The 25,284-nt window shown below is 42.2% G+C and overlaps 1 protein-coding gene across 1 annotated transcript in view; it reads right to left on the bottom strand.

Annotated features, from left to right (window-relative positions):
- LOC127637679 (PDZ domain-containing RING finger protein 4-like) overlaps positions 1–25,284 on the bottom strand; it is a 43,743-nt gene that overhangs the window by 8,831 nt on the left and 9,628 nt on the right. Inside the window, exons 2-3 of the mRNA XM_052118867.1 lie at positions 6,525–6,772; positions 5,310–5,412 (exon numbers count right to left, since the gene is read on the bottom strand). Of these exons, the coding sequence (XP_051974827.1) occupies positions 5,310–5,412; positions 6,525–6,772 (351 nt within the window). The remainder of the gene's footprint in view (positions 1–5,309; positions 5,413–6,524; positions 6,773–25,284) is intronic.

Genomic DNA, 25,284 nt, shown 5'->3' on the forward strand with positions numbered 1-25,284 from the left:
CATGCCCACGAGGAGGCCATGCCTCTAGTGGAGTGAGCCCTAATGCCTAACGGGCATGCTAGGTCTTTTGACGCGTACGCGGCAGCAAAAGCGTCCACTATCCATCTAGACAGTGTCTGTTTCGAGGCGCGAAACCTTTGGTGCGCCCTCCTAACGAAACGAAAAGCTGCTCAGAGCGTCTGAAAGAGGCGGAGCGCGCAGTATACAATCTCAGTGCTCTGACTGGGCAAAGGAGATTGGCGTCGCGTTCGCTATCGGATGCTGGCAGCGCCGATAGGGAAATGATTTGTGCTCTGAAAGGAGTACCGATCACCTTGGGGACATAGCCGTGTCTAGGCTTTAAAATGACCTTGGAGTCACTTGGTCCAAACTCAAGACACGCAGTGCTGACAGACAGCGCGTGAAGGTCTCCCACACGTTTAACTGATGACAGGGCAGTTAGAAAAACGTTTTTGAGTGAAAGGTATTTCAAATCCATGGATTGACGCGGTTCGAAAGGGGGGGCTTTCATAACTTCGAGAACTACAGAAAGATCCCAGATAGGAACCGATGGGGGGCGCGGGGGGTTCATCCTTCTAGCTCCCCTGAGGAAGCGGATGACCAGCTCGTTTTTTTCCCAGTGACTGGCCGTGCAGGGGTTCAGCGAAGGCAGCGACGGCCGCCACGTACACTTTGAGCGTGGATGGGGATCTACCCTTATCCAGCAGCTCTTGTAAAAACACGAGCAGCGACGACACCCCACATGTCCGTGGGTCCAGGTCTCTGTCGGTGCACCATTTTGAAAACACAGACCATTTGGACGCATAGAGTCTTCTCGTGGAAGGGGCTCTAGCGTGTATGATAGTGTTTATTACTCCTTCTGGCAAAGCGACGGGTAGTCGTTGATCACCCATGCGTGCAGCGCCCAGCGCTCTGGGTGGGGATGCCAGATCGTGCCGCGAGCTTGAGAGAGGAGATCTGCTCTCACTGGAATGGGCCACGGGGCTGTCAGTGACAGCTGCGTAAGCTCCGGGAACCATGTCTGATTCTCCCAGCGCGGGGCTATGAGGAGCACCGAGTGACGCGTTTCCCTGATCCTCTGCATTACCTGTGGCAATAGCGAGGCGGGAGGGAAGGCGTAAAGCGGGCGGTTGGGCCAGTCCTGGGCCAGCGAGTCCTCGCTTCGAGAAAAAATACTGGGCAGTGAGAGTTCTCTTCTGACGCTAAAGAGGTCTATCTCTGCTCTTCCGAATATGCTCCATAACTTCTGGACTGTTTGAGCGTGCAGGGACCATTCCCTGGGGAAATATTGTCTCTGGACAGTCTGTCTGGGCCGTCGTTCAGGTGGCCTGGCACGTCGCGTCGCCCTCAGCGGCGCAGGTGGCACTGGGACCAACTCAGTATGCGTTTTGTCAGATGGAAGAGGTTCCTGGATCTGACACCGCCCTGACGGTTTAGATAGGATACCACAGATCTGTTGTCCGAGCGGACCAGGAAGTGGTGACCCTGAATGACCGGGAGGAAGTGCACGCAGCGTACTCGACCGCTATCATTTCCAGACAATTTATGTGAAGGAGCTTTTCCTGAACTGACCATAGGCCAAAAACCGGAGAGCCCTCGCGAGACCGCGCCCAACCCGTGTTGGACGCGTCTGTCGAGATGACTTTTCGGCGAGATACAGCTCCCATCGTCACTCCCCGCTGATACCATTCGGCCACTGCCCAGGGCTGCAGAGCTGAGATACAGGTCTGAGTCACTCTGAGCGGCTGGCGGCCCGTGGCCCAAGCCCGGCGAGACGCGCGGGTGTTTAGCCAATGCTGAAGTGGGCGCATGCACAGTAAACCCAGCTGAAGTACTGCTGCGGCTGAGGCCATGTAACCTAGCATTCTCTGAAATTTTTTCAGAGGCGTGAGGCTGTTCATCTGAAAGGACGCGTGCGCCATGTAGATAAGCGAGCCGTCATCGCCATGGAGTCTAGTTCTATTCCAAGGAAGGAAATTGCCTGACTGGGCTGTAGTGAACTCTTGGTCCAATTGACTGCAAGACCCAAACTGTTCAGATGACTGAGGAGAACTGTCCTGTGAGACAGAAGCTCCGTATGTGACTGTGCCAAAATCAGCCAATCGTCCAAATAGTTCAGAATTCGCAAGCCCTGACTCCGCAGGGGTGCGAGCGCCGCATCCATGCACTTCGTGAAAGTACGGGGTGCTAAAGACAGGCCGAACGGAAGGACGGTGTATTGATAAACCTGGCCGTCGAAGGAGAATCTCAAGAATGGCCTGTGACGGGATTTATCTGAATCTGAAAGTAGGCATCTTTCAGATCGAGAGAAATAAACCAGTCCCCTGGCGCACATGCGCGAGGAGTTTCCTGATTGTAAGCATTTTGAACGGTCTTTTGCGAGCACCTTGTTCAAAACCGTGAGATCTAATATTGGTCTGAGGCCGCCGTCTTTCTTGGGGACAAGAAAATAACGGCTGTAAAACCCGACTCAGCTCAGAGAAGGTGGCACACTCTCTATGGCCCTTTTGCACAGAAGGTTTGCTATTTCTGAACGAAGCATGCAGGCTGCTTCCGTGTTCACAGTAGTTTCGAGCTGCGCTCTGAAGCGGGGAGGGCGGCGATCGAACTGTAGCAAATAGCCCTGTTTTATTGTGCTTAACACCCATTTGGATATCCCTGGGATAGCTTTCCACGCTTTGAAGCGTAACGCTAGAGGGTGAATGGCCAAGTCGCCCTGATTGCCGCACACAGTGAGCTGAACAGAATGTGAGCGCGCTTACTGTGCATATGCATGACTGCTCGCAGACAGCATGGACAGGCTGTTCTGTGAGTGACTTCCCGATTGAGGTGAATGGGGAAAGAGTCACATCTGTTAAGTGATACGCGAGCATAGTCACGGGCATGGAACTTACATACAGAGAGGTGTTTGCTGGCCGTGTGACAGAGCGGGCAGAGAAGGGGCGTGCGCACGGACTCGTGGGCGCGTTTATTGACTCTAACACTCGAGCTGGCTGTGCCCGCTTTATGTGAGTGGGCTCTGATAGGGACACGGGAAGTGTAATGCTTGTGTGTAGGGGTGAACACTGGATTGTGGGCACATTTTCTACACATAAGGCATGTTTGCTTTTTACAAGATTTCTTTGGGTCGCCGTGAAAACGGCATTTGAGTGCAGGCAAGCGGGCAGTATCACCGGCTTGTTGGCTGCTGAATCCACCACTGCAGTAGCCTGAGAGAAGGGGACTGACAGGGGCTGAAGCTTTGACAGTGGTCCGCCGCGGCGGACTGAGCCGTCGTTTCCTCAACAAAGCTAGGAGGACTTCGGTTGCTCAGGTTTCAGCGCAATCTTAGGCCGAGGCCCGCGGGGGGGCGGCGGTCTGCGGCGGCTGTCTGAGCGCGATCTAGGGCGGCCGCCCTGTCGACGCTGAGAAGTCTGGCTTTGCTGAGCTGGGCGCTGTGAAGAGGCTCGTGCAGGAGGCTGGTCACGTGGGCGGCCTGCAGAGGAGCTAGCGCGACGAGGCAGGAAGAGATTCATGGCTTTCTGGACTTCCAAGAAACGGTCAACAATGCCACTCACCGCGGAACCGAAGAGACCGGACAGAGAGAGCGGCGCGTTGAGGAACGTGGAGCGTTCAGCTTCTCCCATGTCGGCTAGTGTTAGCCATAGGTGTCTCTCGGTCACAGTCAGCACAGCCATGGACTTCCCTAGGGCTTGAGCTGCAGCTTTGGTGGCGCGAAGAGCGAGATCCGTCGCGCTCCTTAGATCTGAAACAGCCTCTGGGTGCCTGCCTTTCTCGTCCCACTCTCGAAGAAGGTCCGCTTGGAGGATCTGTAAGACGGCCATGGAATGCAGAGCAGATGTGGCTTGGCCGGCGGCGGCATAGGCGCGGCCAACACAGGCGGAAGTAGTTCTGCAGGCCTTAGACGGGAGCACTGGCTTAGACCGCCATCTCGCGGAGGGCGGGCAAAGGTGTGCTGCTACCGAATCCTCGACCGGGGATGGAAGAGTAGCCCCTCTCGGTGGCGCCAGTCCACCGGCGCAGAGAGGTGGAGACATGGGATCGGTTCCTGGCCGAGAGAGGCGTTCCACGATTTAGAGAGCTCGGCGTGGAGTTCCAGCAGGAAGGAGCGGCCCAGGCGCGGGCGCCAGCGGCGACGGCTCTGAAGAAAGCAGCCGTCGAGTCTGTTGGGAGCCTGCTCAGAGGGCGGTGACCACTCAAGCCCGAGGCGGTCGACGGCCTGTGTGAGGAGGCGCGTTAGTTCTTCTTCGACTCCGGCGCGGGTCCTGCTGGATTCCTGGGCCGAGGAGGAGGCTTGGGAGCCTGACCACTCCTCGCTGTCCGAAGCCATGATGGAACAGCAGCCCTTATCCTCCGCCTCGTCATCCGAGATGGCAGCAGTGCGGTCGCTCGGCGGCAACTGCGCGTCCCGGGGGGGCGGGGAGGGTGAAAGCGAGGCTCGAGGGAGAGGCTCCGGCAAGGTAGTCGCTTCTAACACCGGTTCCGGCAGCCTTTGGGAGCGGCGCTTCTTTCTGCGTGGCGACTTCGGTCTTGAGTGCTTCGAGTCGAGCCCGCAGGGTCGACATCGGAAGCTCCTCGCAGAGGTCGCATCCGCCGTCAGTGAGGGCGAGCTCTGCATGTTCCAGTCCCAGGCAGAGAGCGCAGATGAGGTGGCGGTCTCCGGCGCTGAGAGGGGCGCGGCATGAGGCGCAGGTGGTGCGAGGCATCTTTAAAAAGACGCTCGTTGCTCTTTTTGTGAAGTTCGCTGAGGAACTAGCTTGCTCTAAAAAGGATACGTCGCCAGATGGCTGAAGGTGGCGAAGACGGCCGGCTTCTTCGAGCGCTGTCCAAGCTTGCTAGATGCCCCTCGAATGGCGACGCGGCTTCTGCAGTTCAGAGATGCGAAGAGCTTCGCTGAATAGATGAAAATCAGGGTTCCAGCCTACGAACTTACGCTTATATGCACTCTAGCCACGCCCATTCTGGCGGGCTTTGATACAGTGATGGCGCGGGCGCCTCTCATTGGACGCGAGTTCACTCAATTTCGTCTATAGGCTGCAGCAGTTGCCGCAGGGCAACCAATGAGCTCGCTAGCTAGCCCGCTCAAGGTATGCAGCTGCTGCACTGCGTTGACAATGGATACAAAATTAAGGATAATTTTTTGGCTTCAATATCTCAGAAAAGATGAATCTTTCCCGTAGCGTAAGCTAGCTTACGCAATACGAGAGAACCTCTCGTAAGAGAACAAAGTTTACATAGGAATACCAATGAATGCTCATGATATCACTTGGCAATATTAAACAATATAGGAACTGTGGCCTTTTACTCACCTCACACTCAAATTCATCAGCCCTGTCCACCTCTGCCTGAGTGCTGGATACATATTCTTGACAATCAAAATATTCATGCTCCATTGTCTGAATGGAATGACAGCTGGAGAAAGAGAATGAGAGAAACATTTTGCACTAGGCTAGATTTGTGCAGAACCAGCTGAGCCAGTGAATAATTTTACGTAGACCCTGAGCCATGCATTACACTCCACAGAGGATTACAGAATTTGTTTGTGGTCAGGGGACATATGCAATCACAAGCAATGCACATTAATCTGTTAACACATTATGCTGGGATACAATTGCAAATGTACTGTTCCAAGATCCAGAGTCATCTGTGAAAAGCCACACACACACACACACACACACACACACACACACACACACACACACACACACACACACACACACACAGACACACGTGAAAACTTTTCTGGGGACATTACATTAACTGTTATTAGTTTTATACTGGGCGAATGGTATTTCCTATCCCCTACCTCTAAACTTAAATCTAACAGAAACATACATACACACAAATAAGTTGAATCCTTGGTTTTGGTAATCTGTAAATAGACATTCAAAAAAAATATAAACAAATAAAACAAAACAAGCCCATAATGGGCTAAATGATTTATCATTCCAAAAACACACCAGTGAAAGGATGGATAATTAATGTTTTATTGGACAATTTGAAGTGGTAGAAGAGCTGTGAAAGGGTATAAAATAGCAAGAGAAACCTATGTGCCTGCGTGTTTGATATTTTAGCACTCCATTAGGTTTTAATCACCCTGTACAATACTCATTACAGGGAATGGATAAAAGAAGCCACTAAAATAATTACACATAGGACCTGGTGTGACTTTACGATGGCAGTGGGGGATATTTAATTGGGGGAGGAGGTTGCCTGGTGATGCAGAAATTCTTGACAATAACATGGACTGGTGGAACACCATTGATATTAATATTCTGTTGGTTAAGAGAGACTTACATGTACTGTCTAAGGTAAAAGTCCACAGATTTCAGAAATGCATTTGCAAATGTATTTGCCAGAAAAAAAAAGGATTAAGCCAAAATGCCTAAACGCCTTCAAATAATCATATAAGAAGCATTTTCATACATATATAGTGAGGTAATATAATGAAAAAGCGTTAATGCTTATAACAAGGTTATAACATATGAATACACCTGTCATAACATAGTATTAACAGTATATACCTGTCTGACAGTAGGAAGGGGCAAATATCTGGCACAGGTGGGGTAGTGGGTCTCATCTTAGCCAGAGCCATTATGTGTTCAAAGGTGATGTCTGTCTGAGTGCACACGTCCACCACACACACTTCATGTAGGTTGCTCTGGTTACGGGATGAGGTGCCCCGTCTTAACACCTGCACCACAATGGGATCCTTCCGCATTGCTTCCACCGTACCCTCATGTCCGGACTTTGAAAAGTCACGGCCATTCGCCTAAAGAGAACAGAGGCCAAAACAAAACATTTGCTATATCATGGTGTTTGTACAAGCTCCATTCATATTTCTACAGGGAATTCCTGCAGAAGTACATCTGACATTGTTCATCTAATTGTTATCTCAATACACTTTTTAAAGCCATTTGATACTCAAATTAAACCAAAATATTAAGTTCACAGTCACTATTTCAAGAGAGTTTTATATACTTAAAACAGTGAATGTATGTGTATGTTCATCTGTAATATGCATTTCACAAAGGACCCAACCGTCTGGGTAATCACTGTGACATCTGACATGTTGCACCCGACACCTGTCAAAGCTGCAGTTGAAATTCACTCACCCGCATCAACTGGTTCTGTGTCTGACCAATTAAATAAGCACCTTACAAACTCAGGAGTACCCTTATTTTTAACCATTAATTTGAGGTAGAAACATACCTCAGGCAAGCACAATCACACACACGCTTTTCGTAGTCTCACTATTGCAGATCTATGACAATACATGCCACTATTGAGAATATTTGTCAGATTAGTCTACAATATTCATGAAGAACTGTGGCCAACAAACATACACAACACAGAGTTCTAAGAAATTGGTACCTTTCCCCTATATTACATGAAATTTATTTACAATTTGTGAACAGACAAGGTCTTCACACCTTTATTTGACCCCCAAATTGAGTTAATAGCATGCCTCTTTCAAAAATACTTTTTATCGTTTCACAGCCTAATTTGCAAAAGCATTGAGCTTCTTAACAGCTTATTCCAGAGATAAACAGTTTTCATTTCCTGAGAGAAAATATCACCAAGAATATCATAACAAGAGTTAAAGGTTCCGGTTTAAGGTACTTAATTTAATTTGATTATTTTCTCATTTTAATTCGAACTTGGATGCAAATCAAAAATCAAAATGATTCATAACAAATTATGAAATGGATGAGAAGTCTTGCATCGGTGTAAAATAGCTGCTACACATTATGTAACATCTGAGTTAAACACAAAAGACCCAAAACATTAAAAATAATTAAATTGCTGATAGTAATTGGTTTCAAGAAATAGCAACTAATTCTCATAGATTTCTATAATTTTTTCCAATCTAGTTTAAAGATCAGCAGGTGAAGAAGCTCTGAAGTTCACTTCGGTGAACGTTGATTCAGTTACATGAATTTAAAGGTCATTAACGTCAAAGAAATGTGGCCCCCACACACCACTAAAGCCCATCTACACATTCCACCTCAATACATGACTCTGAAAAGGTCAGGTGCCACCTGGGTTTGATAACAAGGTCTGAGGCTGGAATGTTCTGCAGTCGCCTTAGATCTATCGTATTGATTACAGACTTTTATAATATCAGATGTGCCTCAAGAGGACCATGTAGCATTCTGAATGGTTCTAAAGCGATGAGTAGAGAATGAAAGAATCTCAACTCAGTCTAGAGTCGAAAATCAATGGTTGAGGGTACATTGTGTGTGTGTGTGTGTGTGTGGCGGTTTAAGTGGTTTACAAGGACTTTTTTATGTTACAAACTGGTAATTACAAGGGTATTATGCTATAAATGTAGTTTATTTCTAGTGTCCCCATAATTCAAATCGCTAAAAAACATACTAAACAATGTTTTATTGAAAATGTAAAAATGCAGAAAGTTTTTTGTGAGGGTTAGGTTAGGGTTAGGATAATCTATATTTCATACTGTATAAAACTCATTATGCATATAGAGAGTTCTCATAAGGATAGCCGCACCAACATGTGTGTGTGTGTGTGTGTGTGTGTGTGTCAGTGTGTGTGTGTTTATTGCTGTAGCTGTCATATTTGGGTTAGGTCTTGTCAAGTTCCTAACATCTACTGGCTTGTTTATTTTCTCTAAGCTGATGATTTGCACAGGTGAGATAAGCCCCAACAAGTGATAAGACTGTGTGTGTGTGTGTGTGTGTGTGTGTGTGTGTGTGTGTGTGTGTGTGTGTGTGTGTGTGTGCCCGCGCATGTGTTTGTGTGTGTGTTTAAACACGTGGTATTTGAGATAAGAAATGGATGAGAACCCCTTTGGACATGTGTCCAAACAGCAGAAAATGCTACAGCTTACAAGCACACACACGCACACACACGCACACACAGACACACACACACGCACACAAATGCGCGCGCACACACACACACACACACACACACACACACACACACACACACACACACACACACACACACACACACACAGCATTAAATCAACCAACAAAGTGTTTGGAACATGACCTGTCCATCTACTGACTGTGACAACAAAGGACCCAACAAACACAACTAAAAATTCACTGGTGTATTAAGGCCACATATCTGTCTATTATGAGGCACATTTGTAAGGGGCATACTTTGAGTTTTCCTTTATAACATGGTGTATCCAAAGATATAAAGGTATGAGCGCATAACAGAGAAAAAGCCCAGCTGGGAAGAGTCAAACAATCACAAAATATATTCTTTAAGGGCATCATGTGTGACTACCAAGACATATCGGAGCCATGGTCCCATTCACAACCCCAACTCTATCTTATCTTTATATTGAGCTCACAGTGAAACACACCATTTTGACAATGGCACTAGGAAGTCTATAAAGTCTAATTGAAAAGATAGACATTCTCGTCAGATTTTCAAAGACTTGCCATTTTAGAATTCTTGATTTCTATAAAATAAATCTGAAGTTAGAATATTACGTTATATGAGACTCTCTCTACACAACTGCATAGGAGTTAGGGCTATTTAATTTTCTATATTCAAAATGTGCTCATTTATTGTTATTAGAGTAGTTTTACAACCCTTCATTGCCCCACCACTCAAGAGTATTAGAGTTTTAAGAGTAAGACAGATGTGTTTTAGCAACATCTCAGTTACTTAGACTACTAATTTAATTGTCTTTAATTAGCATGACTTGGCATAATTGTCAAAATCATAAGGCACAATATAACAAGATTTTACACTTATTCCCCATATTAAAAAATCTATTGTATATGATTTGTATAAATATCTATCATAAACTGATAAACATTGTATATAATCATAAGATAGAAGTGGGCACTTCAAACTTTAAACTTGGACAACTTTTCATATTCAGAGTAATCAGAATTACAGCCTTAAAGCAAATTACAAAGACAAATCAGAGTCCCCACAAATTCAAGGATGGAGTGGAGAGAAATAATATTAAGGAGGAAATTAAGGATGGCGTGAAAGGAAATATATTATATGGAGAGATCAAGAACCTAAATTTTAGGGCCGTGTGTAGCTCAGCGAGTATTGACGCTGACTACCACCTCTGGAGTCACGAGTTTGAATCCAGGGCATACTGAGTGACTCCTTAACAACCAAATTAGCCTGGTTGCTAGGGAGGGTATAGTCACATGGGATAAACTCCTTGTGGCCGCGATTAGGGGTTCTCGCTCTCAGTTGAGCACGTTGTAAGTTGTGCATGGTTCGCTGAGAGTAACACGAGTCTCCCGTGCTGTGATTCACGGATTGACCTGGATTGAGGTGAGTAACTGCGCCAGCACGAGGACCTACCAAATAGTGGGAATTGGGCATTCCAAATTTGGAGAAAAGTGGATAAAAAAAAAAGAAAGAAAAAAACTAAACTAAAATATGACACAGATGGGAACTACTTAAAGAAGTAATTATATAATAATAAATAAATTATTATAAATAATAAATGATGACGATTTTTTGTTTGACTTTTCAGTTTGATAGACATATAATAAGCAATGATCCTGCCCCACAAAGGCAAAACACAAAATAGAGTTATGAATGAAACAGGTTTCTTATGATCTATCCGGTGACAGATGAGTTTGTCTTGTTTGTTGAAATTCAGAGTAACCATTGTGTGAAAATGCAGTAACTGCAAAATCCACATCAAGATAATTCAAGCCATTTTCTTAGTTTCAATGTTAGTTAATGAGTATGGCCTTTGTATGGTAGTAACTATTAACTTTGTATGGTGGAAACTATTTGTGTAAAGTCATTTAGGGAATACAGGGTTTTGGATGAATGGATGGATGGAAAGTAATGCCATGTAAGCACCAAAGGTTATTTTCATGGAAAACAGAGTAGTTTAAAGCGCAATAACGAACAATAAATAACAAACTGTCAATGCACTGCAAATAAAATGTATATAAAAGAGATGTAGGACGCGAGGATACACTCATTGAAACTCTCATCGAATTAACAACAGGGTAAACAGAAGCACATGTCCCACAAAACACTGTATCCAGCTATGAATCATGATCATGTTTGGTACTATCAGCTAATATTGGCTACAGAATCAATGGGACCCGGTGCAACAGAGTGTGGAGCAGGATGGAGTGTGCGCAGAGCAAGAGAAAGAAATGACTCACAGGACTCCCGCAAAATATAAATATCTAAATAACATAACAAATGTTCCTCAAATGTATTTAATGTTTTTAAGAGAGTGTTATTCATCTATTGCGCAAGACCCCAAAAAAATTAAAAACTATTTACAGGCGCAGGGTTGGTGGCTAAATCATACTAATTATTCCCTGTGCACCATGCAGTTGAAAGTGCAATGGATGTTAACCAATGCTTTAATGATTGTAGCTGGCAATGGCAATGATGATGACACAATGACGATGAAATGAAGAACCCAAGTGCAGTTTAATAATCAAAGTGAAAACCAAACACCCTAATTATAAACATGACTCAAACATAACATGAACTTGAAACTTAAACATGAACGGCACGGCTTAAACTTGACATGAACTTGAACAGTGCTACACAAACTAACATCAATACTAGACAAGAGACAACGGCAAACATGAGGGCTTAAATACATGGACATGGGGAAACATAAGCCAATGGACAAACAGAACTCTAAACAAGATAACAAGACAATAAACTAAAACCAATGGTAAACTAAAACTGATAACAAACTAATCAAACAATGAACCAATGAAAACAAGACACATGAACATGGAGGGAAACAGGAAGATCACATGACAAGGAAACAGGAACAAAACATGACATGAACTTTTCAAAATAAGAGTCATGAAAAACAGGAACCAACAGAATAAACATGACAAATGCTTTATTAAAGAAAGATGTACAAACAAATCTTTGAAACCAACCAAAGGTCAATCAGATATTTGCCAGTTTTTAGTTTTTCACAGGTGGGAATAATTTTGTATTTGTTTTATTATACTGGAGCAGGACAGAATTTTAGTGGACTGAAACATTTGTGTAGACCACTTCCTGCAGGCTTGCAGGTGGGAGTGGGACACAACTTGAAAGTTGCAGGCGGGAGTGGGACAAAATATTATTATTATTTTTTTTGCGGGAGTGGGACAGAATCTTGCGGGAGCTGGTCGTCCCAGAAGGAAGCCTCTTCTAAAGATGATGCACAAGAAAGCCCGCAAACAGTTTGCTGAAGACAAGCAGACTAAGGACATGGATTACTGGAACCATGTCCTGTGGTCTGATGAGACCAAGATAAACTTATTTGGTTCAGATGGTGTCAAGCATGTGTGGCGGAAACCAGGTGAGGACTACAAAGACAAGTGTGTCTTGTCTACAGTCAAGCATGGTGGTGGGAGTGTCATGGTCTGGGGCTGCCTGAGTGCTGCCGGCACTGGGGACCTACAGTTCATTGAGGGAACCATGAATGCCAACATGTACTGTGACATACTGAAGCAGAGCGTGATCCCCTCCCTTCAGAGACTGGGCCGCAGAGCAATATTCCAGCATGATAACGACCCCAAACACACCTCCAAGATGACCACTGCCTTGCTAAAGAAGCTGAGGGTGAAGGTGATGGACTGGCCAAGCATATCTCCAGACCTAAACCCTATTGAGCATCTGTGGGACATCCTCAAACGGAGCACAAGGTCTCTAACATCCACCAGTTCTGTGATGTCGTCATGGAGGAGTGGAAGAGGACTCCAGTGGCAACCTGTGAAGCTCTGGTGAACTCTATGCCCAAGAGGGTTAAAGCAGTGCTGGAAAATAATGGTGGCCACACAAAATATTGACACTTTGGGCCCAATTTGGACATTTCATTTTTTCAGTGTAATTTCTTCATTGTTGTCACATGAAAAGATATAATCAAATATTTACAAAAATGTGAGGGGTGTACTCACTTTTGTGAGATACTGTACATTTTGTTTACGTGTTGTGGCTATACTTTTGAAAGAGTGAGTATTTTAACATTTACGGATTTGCCCTCATTCACTTCCATTGTAAGTGCCTCACTAGAACCCAGATTTTTGCTTTGTTTAAAGAAAAATATTCACACTTTTCAGTCATTTCAGAGCAAATACATAAATATTTAAACATATATTAAATACTATCAAAATATTGATATATTATATCAATACACTCCTAAACCACCTGTTGACAAATAAAATCATCTTTCCTGACCTGTGGCAGAGAACCGGTTATCATTATAGACCTTTCTAGTTAATTTTCTTCAACAGATTTAGTCTACTCAGCGACTGATAACTAATTCTGTTTCCCTATCTAATCACCACCTTTTTAAAAATTCAAATATATTCAGTATTCATAAAAGACTATTAACTATTTGCATATGCTGTTTTCCGTGTTATCGCTGAACCAATTAATCAATGTGGCAAGAAATGAATGGCAATTAGACCTCTATCAAAGTGCGTGGCTGAGCACAAGATGTGGAGAGGGAGAGAGAGAAAAGGATAGGAGAGAAAGGACTTTCTATTTTGAAGTGAAATTTGGTGCTAATTAATGTTTATTTTACACCACAAATGGGTTTTGTCTCATTAGACATCTTGAATTCAAGCATACTAAACAGACAGCAAACAAACAAGCAACATGAATAGATTAGTAATGATATTAACTTGACATCATTATCATTATGAATCTGGAGTCTGAAAAACCTTAAAATCAATTTGGTGCACAAATTACACACTTCAACTTTACCAAATTATTCTAAATCTAATTATGCTAAAAGAACATGATGCAACACCCAAGCAGGTGTAAGCAACTGTAAGAACAGAACAGGGGAAAAATCAAACAGGTTATTTATAACTAATAAAAGGCAAGCCAGGAGGCGGGGTATGATGCAAGACTGAGAGACACGCAGCAATACAGAAACAAAACAAAGCCGCTTGCTCTCACAAGACATCAAACATCCGAATGACATGAGCGCATATTGACAGACAACGGCAACATGCGCTCATGCCAAACGGCAGACATGACGGGACATTTGTGCAAGAGCTCAGCCACTGATAAACAAGCAACCAAGAACGAAGCGCCCGATCCCTAGCACAACATGACAACGGATCGCGACCCAGACGTGCAGCGCAATGCGAAGTGCACCCGAGGTTGAGACAAGTGCATACTGCAAGATGGCTTAAGAGCAATGCACTTGTACCAATAACCAACCAGACAAGAGAATGAATAAAACAAGAATGTCTGAGCTCAGCCACATAAACAACAAAACACAATCAACATAAGTGGCTGAACTCTGAGAGTAACAGTGCAATAATATGGAACTAGGTTATTCAATGAAAATCAGGCAGTAGGATTTTGACTACTCAACACAACGCTGACAGTTCACTCTTGAGGTGAATGTCTCCCTCTTTCAACATAATTAAATTCTCCATTTCCTCTGATCCTCTTATTCTTCTCTATTTTCAGGTTAAAATAAATAATGCATTTGAAATTACAGGCACATATATCACAGGGAGCCATGTATGTGTTTGTGTATGTCTAACTAATGAGTGCTTCAGCAGGGCCCAACCATGGATGACATGGGTTATGACAAACTGCATCAACAAAATGTTTACTAAGCATCAGTCTTCAACGCCTCACTACAATAGCCCGATGCAATCACTCTTCATATATGTGTTCATACTGTTTGCTGTCATTGAGTACATAATGAGCACAGAATCTGTTAGGGATTTCTGAAAGTAGGGAATTGTAATAAGTTACTAGATGCAGATTTAATGACTCAATCAAGGCATTCCAAACTTGTATAACTTTCTTTTTGTTCCAGCAACACAAAATCAGATACTTCAAAATGAGATGTTCTAGCTACTCTTTTTCTTACAATAAAAGTGAATTGGAACAGGTGCTATTGAGAAAAAAGAACTGCATAAAAGTATCATGGCTGCATCAGAGTGGAAGATTTTTGGTTTTGGTGAACTATTCCTTTAAATCTACAGGCCTTCATAACCACTGATACTTACTGAACCATAAAAATAGTCCAAGGCCTGAATTTAGCAATTGGTTGGGCTGTGCAGTTGAGTTCACCTCAAAGTTCACCAATAAATGTCAAAGCAAAAATGCTATGGCCCGAGCCAACATTAATCATAGCAAACACACAATAGTACATAGCTGTACAATACAACAACACAAATAGGGGAGCTAAGGTTCAGGGCTAAATGCTCTCCCTTTTTCATAAACATTTGATGCTCACTTGACCTAATGGTGAAAACTACAGTTTGTGCCCGAAGGGCAATGCACACAATGACTTGGCCTTAAAAAAATGCCTGAGAAATCAGTCAAGCAAGACGGGGAGAGTTATGGCTACTGCGGTCACAAGGAAAGAGCAGGAGACAGATCTGAATGTGATTTGCTCTATCGGCAGACATGTTCTCAAGTCCAAGTCAAGTCTTATTCTTTAAAGTGGAGTCCAAGTCAATTCTTTGCATCAATGCCTTTCAAAACAGACCTTATTCCAGTCATTTGTCACTAGTCCAAGTTTAGACTCAAATCTCTTAAGGTACGAGATTTCTACAGGTTAATAAACCTTGACGAAGTGTAATAACTTTCATATTTTGTTTCTTATAAGTCTTTAATTTGGGGTATGTGTCATATCTCAAGTGAATTGTTTACAAATCTACTGTAAGTTTACTCAAGTCAACTTAAGTGCGACTTGAGTTCTTAAAGCCTCGATAGATTTCCTACGAAATCAAAGAATGAAAAAAGGTGTGTTTTTGCGTTCGTTTTGGTGGTACGAAACAGCTCGATGGGGCGAACTTTTAGGAAAATCCTTACTGGCATTGGTCCATGTCATCGGTAAGTGTGACCTGGAGCTCCACCTACCTTGAAGCCGACAGCTAATTCTGTTTACGTTGTTCAGTGAAAGTTCTTCAGCTCCAATCGGTCTGTGCTTGACGAAATTCGAATCACTGTCCCCTAGTGGACTAAGCTGCAAATTTTCTGCAAGTAGGTATTAGCTGCAGGCAGGAGATCTCCAAATGGGGATGGGTTTATCCAGAAGGGGGCAGAGTTACACCAAAACGGGTTGTGCAACCTTCAAAAGGGGGCATCACTTCCACTCACGGTTAGGGTTAGGGAAAGGGTTAGGTTAGAGGATCCCAATATATTTGCTGGAGGTAAGGAGCTCCGCACCCCATTTTGGAGCTCTGCCTTCAACCTCCCAGTCATATGTCCATAGAGTGGTGCATGTATTACATAATTTTTAGTTGTAATTGATGTAATACAGTTAACAGTAATGCATATTTTATCAACTCTACCCCCTAACCCAAACCCCAACCCTAAACCTAACTGTCAGTGAAGTAAAAATATAATTTATAGTAAAAAAAAGGAAACCTCAGAATCGTGTTCAGAACCTGTGTCCCTGAGGTTGCTCGCACTAAAAGGAAATGTGTTCATAGTTGAATAAATGAAAAAATGTCTGATGGGGGGTGGCACTTGTCAATAATACAGCTGGATGTGGTTGATTTTAAGGGTACATGAACTTTCAGAAGCAACATGTCAATCATGTTGAATGTCTACCTCATTATGAAAGAAGACAGGTGGTAAAACTGTCTATGGTAAAGAGAGATATTGCAGAGAAACAAGGAAGAAATAATGAATTGAATAAACTAGTGTCGTAGTCCTTGCAATAGGAGAAACAGCGATAGAAAAGAAGCCTAATATAGTTACTCCTTGTCTTCCTCTGTGACTTCAGTCACTCTGTGTCTCACTCTAATTGATATGGTGCATATGGTGCCAGCGGCTTATTGTTTGGTACTTCCTCCTTCCCTCCTACACACAATAGACACATATTAACCTCACATCTGCCATCATTACAAGACATGACTACCACAAACAATAGCTATATAAACATTCAAACACACACACCATGGACCACACAATCTATTTCAATTATGTGAGTGAAGAGATACATAAACTATTTTATAAGCTGATGTATCAGGGCTCAAGAGGTTTTTAGAACCTATACAATTAAGTGGTAGGCATGTAGAGATAGCCAAACATCATGTCCTGACCAGATGAAATGCAAATAAGCAATAACCTCTTCACTGTAAATGTTTATATACAGGTTTGGTCATAGCCACGATTGAAATTGTAACAAGCGGCATGTGACAGGACATTTTGTCAGTCAATTGGTTTTCAATTTCCATTCTGTCACCCCCACCCCAGGGAAAACCCTGCTTACACATCAAATGCGTTCTGATTGGCTGTGATCATGCCATGCAGCATTTTCGCTTTGAGTATAGACAGACAAATTACTGGCCTAGTAAGTATAGTGTTGATTGCAAATCTAATTTCTGAACTTCTAAAGTCAATTTTGATGTAACACCAAAAGTTTTCACACAACAAAATCTGTGAAAAAGTATTAAAAAAAAGGCAACAAACAAAAAAAGTTTGCAGTTGACATACATACAACTGCTAACAAAGGTTCTTACGGCATGAAAGTGGTGTTGCACACCTCTGTGCCAATCCAAACACATCTCTACACAAATATAATAATTAGAGTCCCTACATCCTCATTATTTTGAGTGAATCTTTTGTACCACATCCTTGTTCGTGGATCCAAAAACTGGTGAATGAATCTGGCAGTTGAGCGTGGGCTAGCATGGGCCAGTCATATTCTGCATGTAGCTAATGCACCACTGCAGGTGTGACACATGGCGGCCACCAATATACAGCCAAAAGAGACATCTGCTCCCCATCAAACCTGAAGCCCAATATTCAAATAAAAACATTATTAAGCCACATGGGCAACATCATAGCGTAATGTGCAAATAAATGTGCACTGAGCAAAACCAATGTAAATGGTGTGAATGACGTTTGATGTTTGAATTATAATAAACTCAAAGCTCCAATATTAATCCACACAAACACGCAGATGGGCAACAGAACCTGCACATTCAGAGCAAAACCAGGTAAATTGTGTCAATGGTTTGATGTGTAAAAGAATCACATTTAATATCCTTTTAATGAGCTGCCAGCTGTGAGATTTTTCATCTGAGAATATGTGCATAGTATCTGGCTCTTCCAATTATCATTATTCTTCTTATTGTGTGGAGTTGGATTCCACTTTTATAGAAGGCAGACTGAAACAATAACATACACCTTCACACCTGAGTAGTCTCCAAGAGCACAGCAGACGTGTGTGAATGAACATCCAAACACAGACCAAGATTGTGTCTGACTCACTTGTCTATATAATGCACACTACGCTGACTTTTTTAAAGTGCAATTTAGCTCCATTCAGCCTGTCGACAGTCAACACCTGTTTTCATAGTTGCTCTTGGAGTATGAATTAGGATTAATTGGCTAATCAGATGTAGACATGGCAGGATTTGAAAGAGCAGATATAAAAAAACAGGCCAATACTATCAGATACGTATATTTCAATAGGACAACTGGTCTGTTCCTGAGCTACTTCGCTGTCTTCTGCCTACTTTAGAAGCTGCCTTATAAGGTAACATCCTAACAGAGATGGAATCTCATAAGTGACTGACTTGGAACGCTCTACATAGGCAGCAACTCCACACGACAAACAAACAGCATTGTACAGGGCATACTCAACTATTGATTCCAATAGAGTTACATGTTAGCATGTTGCTAAGCTAACAATGAGTCTGTCAGGCACAAAGTGGTGCACCTTTTTGGAACTATTTATATTATTAATTTTTCAGGATTGGTGTAGCATTCCAGTATTCCAGTAGTGGAATACAAGTATTTTTATAATACATTTCTCTCGCTTTGTCCACCATCTTAGATTGTTGTTTTTTTCTTCACTGTGCTCATTGCAATCCTAGGATTGCCTTCTCTATGAAGGAAACATGCAATGCTGCCTTAGATTTGGCCAAAATAAGGTATCTTAGGAGGCAGCATAATTATCCCACCTACCTTGTGGAACAGTCTTTGCCATACCTGTCATCATTTGGGTACCAAAATCTGAGAGACCTCTGAGGGGGGGTTAGGGGTGCTGGATGGCAGGCTAAATACATACAAATTATGCCATTGTGATTTAATGTGCTGAGTAACGTAATTTTTCCCACTGTGTCCGATATTAAAATCAGTGCGACACACATTGCAAAAGGCGTGGGCATTGTCGATATGGCTTCGAGATATAAAATTAAATACATTTTCATGTATATATATATATTTTTTTTTTTGCCGGCGCACCACCTGAGTCTTCTCCCATCTACCAGTCATGCTTGATTGGTTGAAATGTGTTGAAATTTGTATGATGTGTCGATTGTGTGAGTAGGATGCGTTTCATACAAGATCTGGCAACTAGACAACCTTGGAATAATATATTGATGTGATTATTCAAATAACGAGGTTTGGGCCATACAAATTACTGGAGTTTCCTGGGAAAAATAACAAAACGGGAGGGGGACGGGAGATGGGTGTGAAATACGGGAAACTCCCGGGAAAAACAGGAGTGTTAACATGAAGCCTTAAAATGCTGCCTATTTACAGTATATAGGCAGCTCAATAGGTTTCAGAACAGAACATAAGGCATGTATAAAAGCATGAAATAGCACATCAACAACTGCTTGTTGCCCAGAAAGAAGCTGCTCTAAGACATAAACCCTGCTGATGTTTCATGGATAGGATCTGGTTACTGAGCAGAGACGCCACTCGGTGCACCACAGATGGGCCGCCTGATATTTAATATGCAAGCAGTCGACGCAAGAGACCTTAGAGAACCGCAAATGACTTATCAAACATGCAAGAAACCCAATACAAGTTTGATGGTGGCGTAGTACCGAATAAACATACAGAACCTGTCTGAGATGCAACAAATGTAACTGGTAACAAACATCTCTTAAGAGAATAAAAGACTCAATCTCATTATTCATAGGTATATGTATGTAACATTTCAATGTGCATTTTTTAACATTTGGATAGATAGCAAAAACAAATAATGTAAACATATTAACAGCATCTTTTAAGTAGTTGAAGTCACTGGATGCTCAGATATTCATGAACATCTGGGTATCCAGTGACTTCCAGGAAAGTCTGGATGGCAACCGAGGAAGTTCGGTGACACTGGAAAGGCAGATGACCTCCAGGAAAGACTGGCGTGGTGTATGAGGCCAGCAACCTTATGCACAGCACTTGGAAGAGGGCACCAATCAAGCTAATGAAACCAATAATGTGCAATACCCCCAGAGTCTCCCAAGAGGAGGGGAGGATGAGAGACTCAAAAGGACAGACACAATGTAACGGCCAGGAATGACATACAGTATGGACACAGAGACTGCTCACCCAAACAACATTAACTGGGGAGGTATTGGAAGTAAAGTGTCACTGTGGAAAGACCTGCAAGAACACAAAAGGGCTTAAAATAAATCAAGCTAGGACCAAGTGTTGAAAAGAGGAGTCACTGGTTCAGCGCACAGTGGTATCACCTAGTGAGACTCAAGAGAAATCCATGCAGGAAGAACTGAGACACAGAACTGGAGATCTCTCAGCACCTGTGTCACCTCAATTCCTCAGGAGGGATCCACCTGATATCACTCCTGAAATGCAAACCCACCCTGTGAAAGAACGAATCAAATGGCCCAAGATGAGTGACATTAAATAATGACACCAGTTAGATCAAGATCTAGACAAAGTGTTACAAGCCATGCTAACAGGAACAATTGAGCAAGCCTCACAACAATAACATACAATCTGGAAAGAGAGCATTTTGGAATAGAGGATAAGAAGGTTAACACCAAAAATGCAAAGCAGCCAAGCGGAAGAGAAAGAGACATTAACCGCTTGAGGAAAGAAATGTAAGTTCTCAACAGTTTAGTAGAGTCCCCGTTGAAGAAATGGAAGGCATCAAGGACTTGACGAGTCAACTCTGGGAAGCTCTCTGCAGGCTTTGGCGAGCAGAAAGTACTTGGAAGAAGAAAAAGGAGAGGGAGAACAAAAGAGCTCAGTTCACCAAAGACCCTTCAACAGAACACTGCTGGGTGAAGCAAAATCCGGGAGATTGACCAGCCCAAGAGAAGACGTAGAGGGGTTCCTGAGGGAGACCCACAATGACACGTCCAGAAACCAAGCCCTGGATGCCAACCCAAAATCCATAAAGCTAAAACACTTGAAAAAAAGCTCAACCTAAGCAAACCATCCTGGAAGGAAGTCCAAGAGGTGGTGAAGAAGGCTAGAACAGGATCTGCCCCTGGCTCAAGTGGTACACCATATAAGCAGGGGTGGAAAGAGTACTGAAAAATAAAGTAAAAGTACTATTACATCTTAAAAATGTAGTGTGAGTAGAGTAAAAGTACCTGCCCTAAAAACTACTCAAGTAAGAGTAAAAGAGTAGCTCATATAAAAGCACTCATGAGTAGTGAGTACTGAGTTGCGAAAGCTATACTCCTTTATAATAAAAACACTATGCTGCAATTTAAATATGTTGCACACACACACACACCGTAATTTACATTTTCTTTTATGGCTGTTTGCCAGAAAGAATAAAAATTTTGTATTTTATAGGTGTTTGTGATTGACAACTTTTAAAATACAATGCTTATCTAAGATACTGTAAACACTACATCAGGGGTGCCCACACTTTTTTGTGTGATGATCTACTTTTAAATAAGATCTACCAACTAAAAAAACACAGTTTCATTTAAAATAAAAAAATGCTTGTTGGGACTACTGCATGTATCCCTACATGGAATTCATCTTCTAATTAATACAAAAATATATAATAATGTTCAATTTTGATATCATTCAGTTTTGAAACTAAACCCAAAACACCTACAGCACAATAGATTACAATAGCCAGGGCGTTTACCTTATTCTGATGACGAGTAAATATTGACCAGGCGAGATTTTGTTTATTCAGTTTTTTCGCAATTAGCGCAATTTAGCGCAATTTCATGCTCTGTTCTCAGAAATCCTTGGAAGGTGCATATGTGCAAACCTAGTTGTCATGGCAACTGAATAAACAAAACCACATCTGGTCAATATTTACTCGTCAAGTGCAAGTCAGACAGAAACTATAAGAAGGAAAGACATTATATTTATTTTTATTAAAATTTAACGAAAGTACATTTAAATTTTGTGCGATCTACCAGCATTGCCTTTGTGATCGACTGGTAGATCGCGTTCGACGTATTGGGCACCCCTGCACTACATGAATCTGATTTAAAAAAATAAATAAAAGGGCGACATGATTACAGAAATTAAAAGATGAAAAAGTTATTTTCAATATCATAATGTATGAAACAAATATGAAATAAAATCAGTTTATGTGTAGGGTCTAAATTTCCCTTAATGCCGACAGAGAGAGTTACTGTTGCGCATAAAACATGTTCAAAACAATGCAAGGAATGCAAAAAATAAAAGTACAAAACTAAAAAAGGAGGGTCACTTGGTGCATTATGTCCATGGTTTGGTTGGTACAGGGGCCACATCAGGCTTCAAAGAATATTTCAAACAAAACTGAAAATTCTCTCATTATTTACTCACTCTATGACATCTCAGATCTGTGATTTTCTTTCTTCAACAGAAAACAAATTAAGATTTTTAGAACAATATCTCAGCTCTTTTGGTCCATGCGATGCAAGTGAATGGATGCCAAAATTTTGATTCTCCAAAAATCACATAAGTCAGCATAAAAGTAGTATGTAGTCCATTTGACTCCAGTGGATAAATCCATGTCTTTAGAAGAGATATGATAGGTTGGGTGAGAAACAGATAAATATTTCAGTCAATTTTTACTATAAATTCTCCTCCCTGTCAATCTCCACTTTAACTTTCTTGTTTTTGGTGATTCACATTCTCCATTCATATCGCCATCTACTGGGCAGAGTGAAGAATTTCTAGCAAAAATGTATTTATTAGACTTGTAATCTGTTTCTCACCCACACCTGTCATATCACTTCTGAAGACATGGATTTAACCACTGGAGTCATATGGATTACATTTATGCTGAATTTATGAGCTTTTTGGAGTGTAAATATTTTGTTATATTATATGTAATATTATTGTATGGGCCTACAGAGCTGAAATATTCTTCTAAAAATCTTAATTTGTGTTCTGAAGAAGAAGAAAAGTCATACACATCTTGGATGGCATGAGGGTGAGTAAATGAAAGAATTTTCATTTTTGAGTAAACTATTTCTTTAAGTAGCACATACGGGGGCCACATTGTACTCCTTCTGAGATGCAATGTTCCACATTGATTTAGTTCTTGTATCTTTTAAGCCCAAAAATAGTTGTGTTCTCATTCTAATGCATGATGCACAAATTTATAACGTTTGTGACAGGTGGAATGTTCTGCAATGGTTGATACTTTGAGAGAGTTCAATGGATAATGGCCACACTTGTTCGAGCTGGCAAAAGGGCATCAGTAACTCAGATAACCAGTCTGTACAATTGTAGTGAGCTGAATAGCAGCTCAGAAAGCACAACACTTTGAACCTTGAGGCGGATGGCCTACAACAGCAGAAGAACATGTTGGCCATGATTTTTATAGATGCATGGCCGGCACAGAATCAGCTGATCAGTGGGAGAGTGAGATAAAGGGGAGCCAGAGGTACCAGTTCGAGGGAGAGAGAGACACACGTGGCCGTGTTGCATGTGTGTCTGTGTTTATGTATGTTTTATTCAACTTTATGTTTACTGTTCAGCCATTTCCTGCCTCCTTTTTGCCATTCTTTATCAATTACCCAGAACTGATAAAGAAACCCAGGTGGGAGGAGGGATGCGCTGTCATGGAGTCCTTGCCGCTGCCATCCGCCAGGGGAAAGACACGGCCGTCTGCTTGGGGACAGAGGGGGTCGCTGCCATCCGCCGGGGAGGATATTACCTCCAAGTAGATAATGCCAATATATTTAAATTGCATTTCTATATACGTTGTTCATTTTGATACATTTCTGTATTTCTGAATGGATAATTGTTTGTAATCAGTTTTCTGTACTATTCAGTCAATTCATAAAAATAATATAAAATAAATAATTAATGCCCTTTTTCCTTTTAGGACAGTAAAATGACATGTCCTGCCTACTACACAGGTTACCAGTCCAACACACTACAAAGTTCAACACACACAGAAGGAATGTTTGAGTGATATCAGCTTAGTATTGTTGTTGAATAAAGGATGCGTCACAGTGTATTGTGTCAGATTTGGAGGAAATGACCCGGGCCAGTTTGTGTCTCACTGACAGCCTGTCACTCACACAGGGGGCCGAGGCCAGCCAAGAAGAACAAACAGGAGCAGTGACCTACCCACATATGTGTGTGTGTTACTGATGAAAGGTGAAATGTGCCCAATACAGTCTGCAATATCCAGATGTAAGACAGTGTGTTAAACAGTAACTCTAGTAACACAACTCTAAAGACAGACAATTTAAGTGTACTATATCAAAACAAGTATCAAATCCTGTTATTTTCCACAATAAATAGTATTTTTAAATGGCACAGACTATTGCATGCACCCTTGGGTCATGGAAAAATCTGTCATTAATATCTGTCACACCATACCACTACAACACACACGCACAAACATATACACAGCATGTGCTCTGTCCCTGATACAAAATACATTTTCAGAGTCTCACGATTCTTCTGCCTTCTGTTCACAGTTCTCTCTTCTAAACAGAATATGTCTCACCTTTGCAAGAACAAAAGAGTGAGAGAGAGAGAGAGAGAGAGAGATGGGGGAGGGGTATCATCCTTGTGTTTCCAGTGCTGTTCAGACACAAGGACCAACTGAGAGCTATTTTTGTGTCTAAAACTTGCACACTGAGACGCTTCAGTATTTAGTCTGCATAACAATATCACAGAGCAACTGCGCTACTGGGGTGAACTGCAATCCACACAGATTTTTTAATATTGCGGATACTACAGATGTGATCCATAAATTAACTGAATTTGTCTGAAGAGCATTTGAACTCTAATTCTCCTTGATAAACCAGCAGCTGTACAATGCACAAATTATTTCCTCCCTCTATGCTTTACTAGATGGGATATTAGGGATTGTCATCTAGATTTGTGTAGCTGCTAATTATGTATTAATTACAAATGGATCGATCCGCAATGCTCCAGGGCACTTTAAAACTCACAATACATATAGCAAATCTACAATGCAATATAGAACTAATGAACACAAAATAACCAAGACAAGCTTCAATGATATTGAACGTCTTGATTGATGCACATGAGATATGAGCAATATTTATGTTCTGGGTCAATTTAGCAATATAGACAATTATTTAAGCAAAGAACAGCCTTAAATGTCAGTCTTGTCCTTACATAAAGATATTGTATGGCTTCAGAAGA

The sequence above is a fragment of the Xyrauchen texanus genome, chromosome 45, assembly GCF_025860055.1.
Source record: "Xyrauchen texanus isolate HMW12.3.18 chromosome 45, RBS_HiC_50CHRs, whole genome shotgun sequence".
In the NCBI taxonomy this organism is placed as follows: domain Eukaryota; kingdom Metazoa; phylum Chordata; class Actinopteri; order Cypriniformes; family Catostomidae; genus Xyrauchen; species Xyrauchen texanus.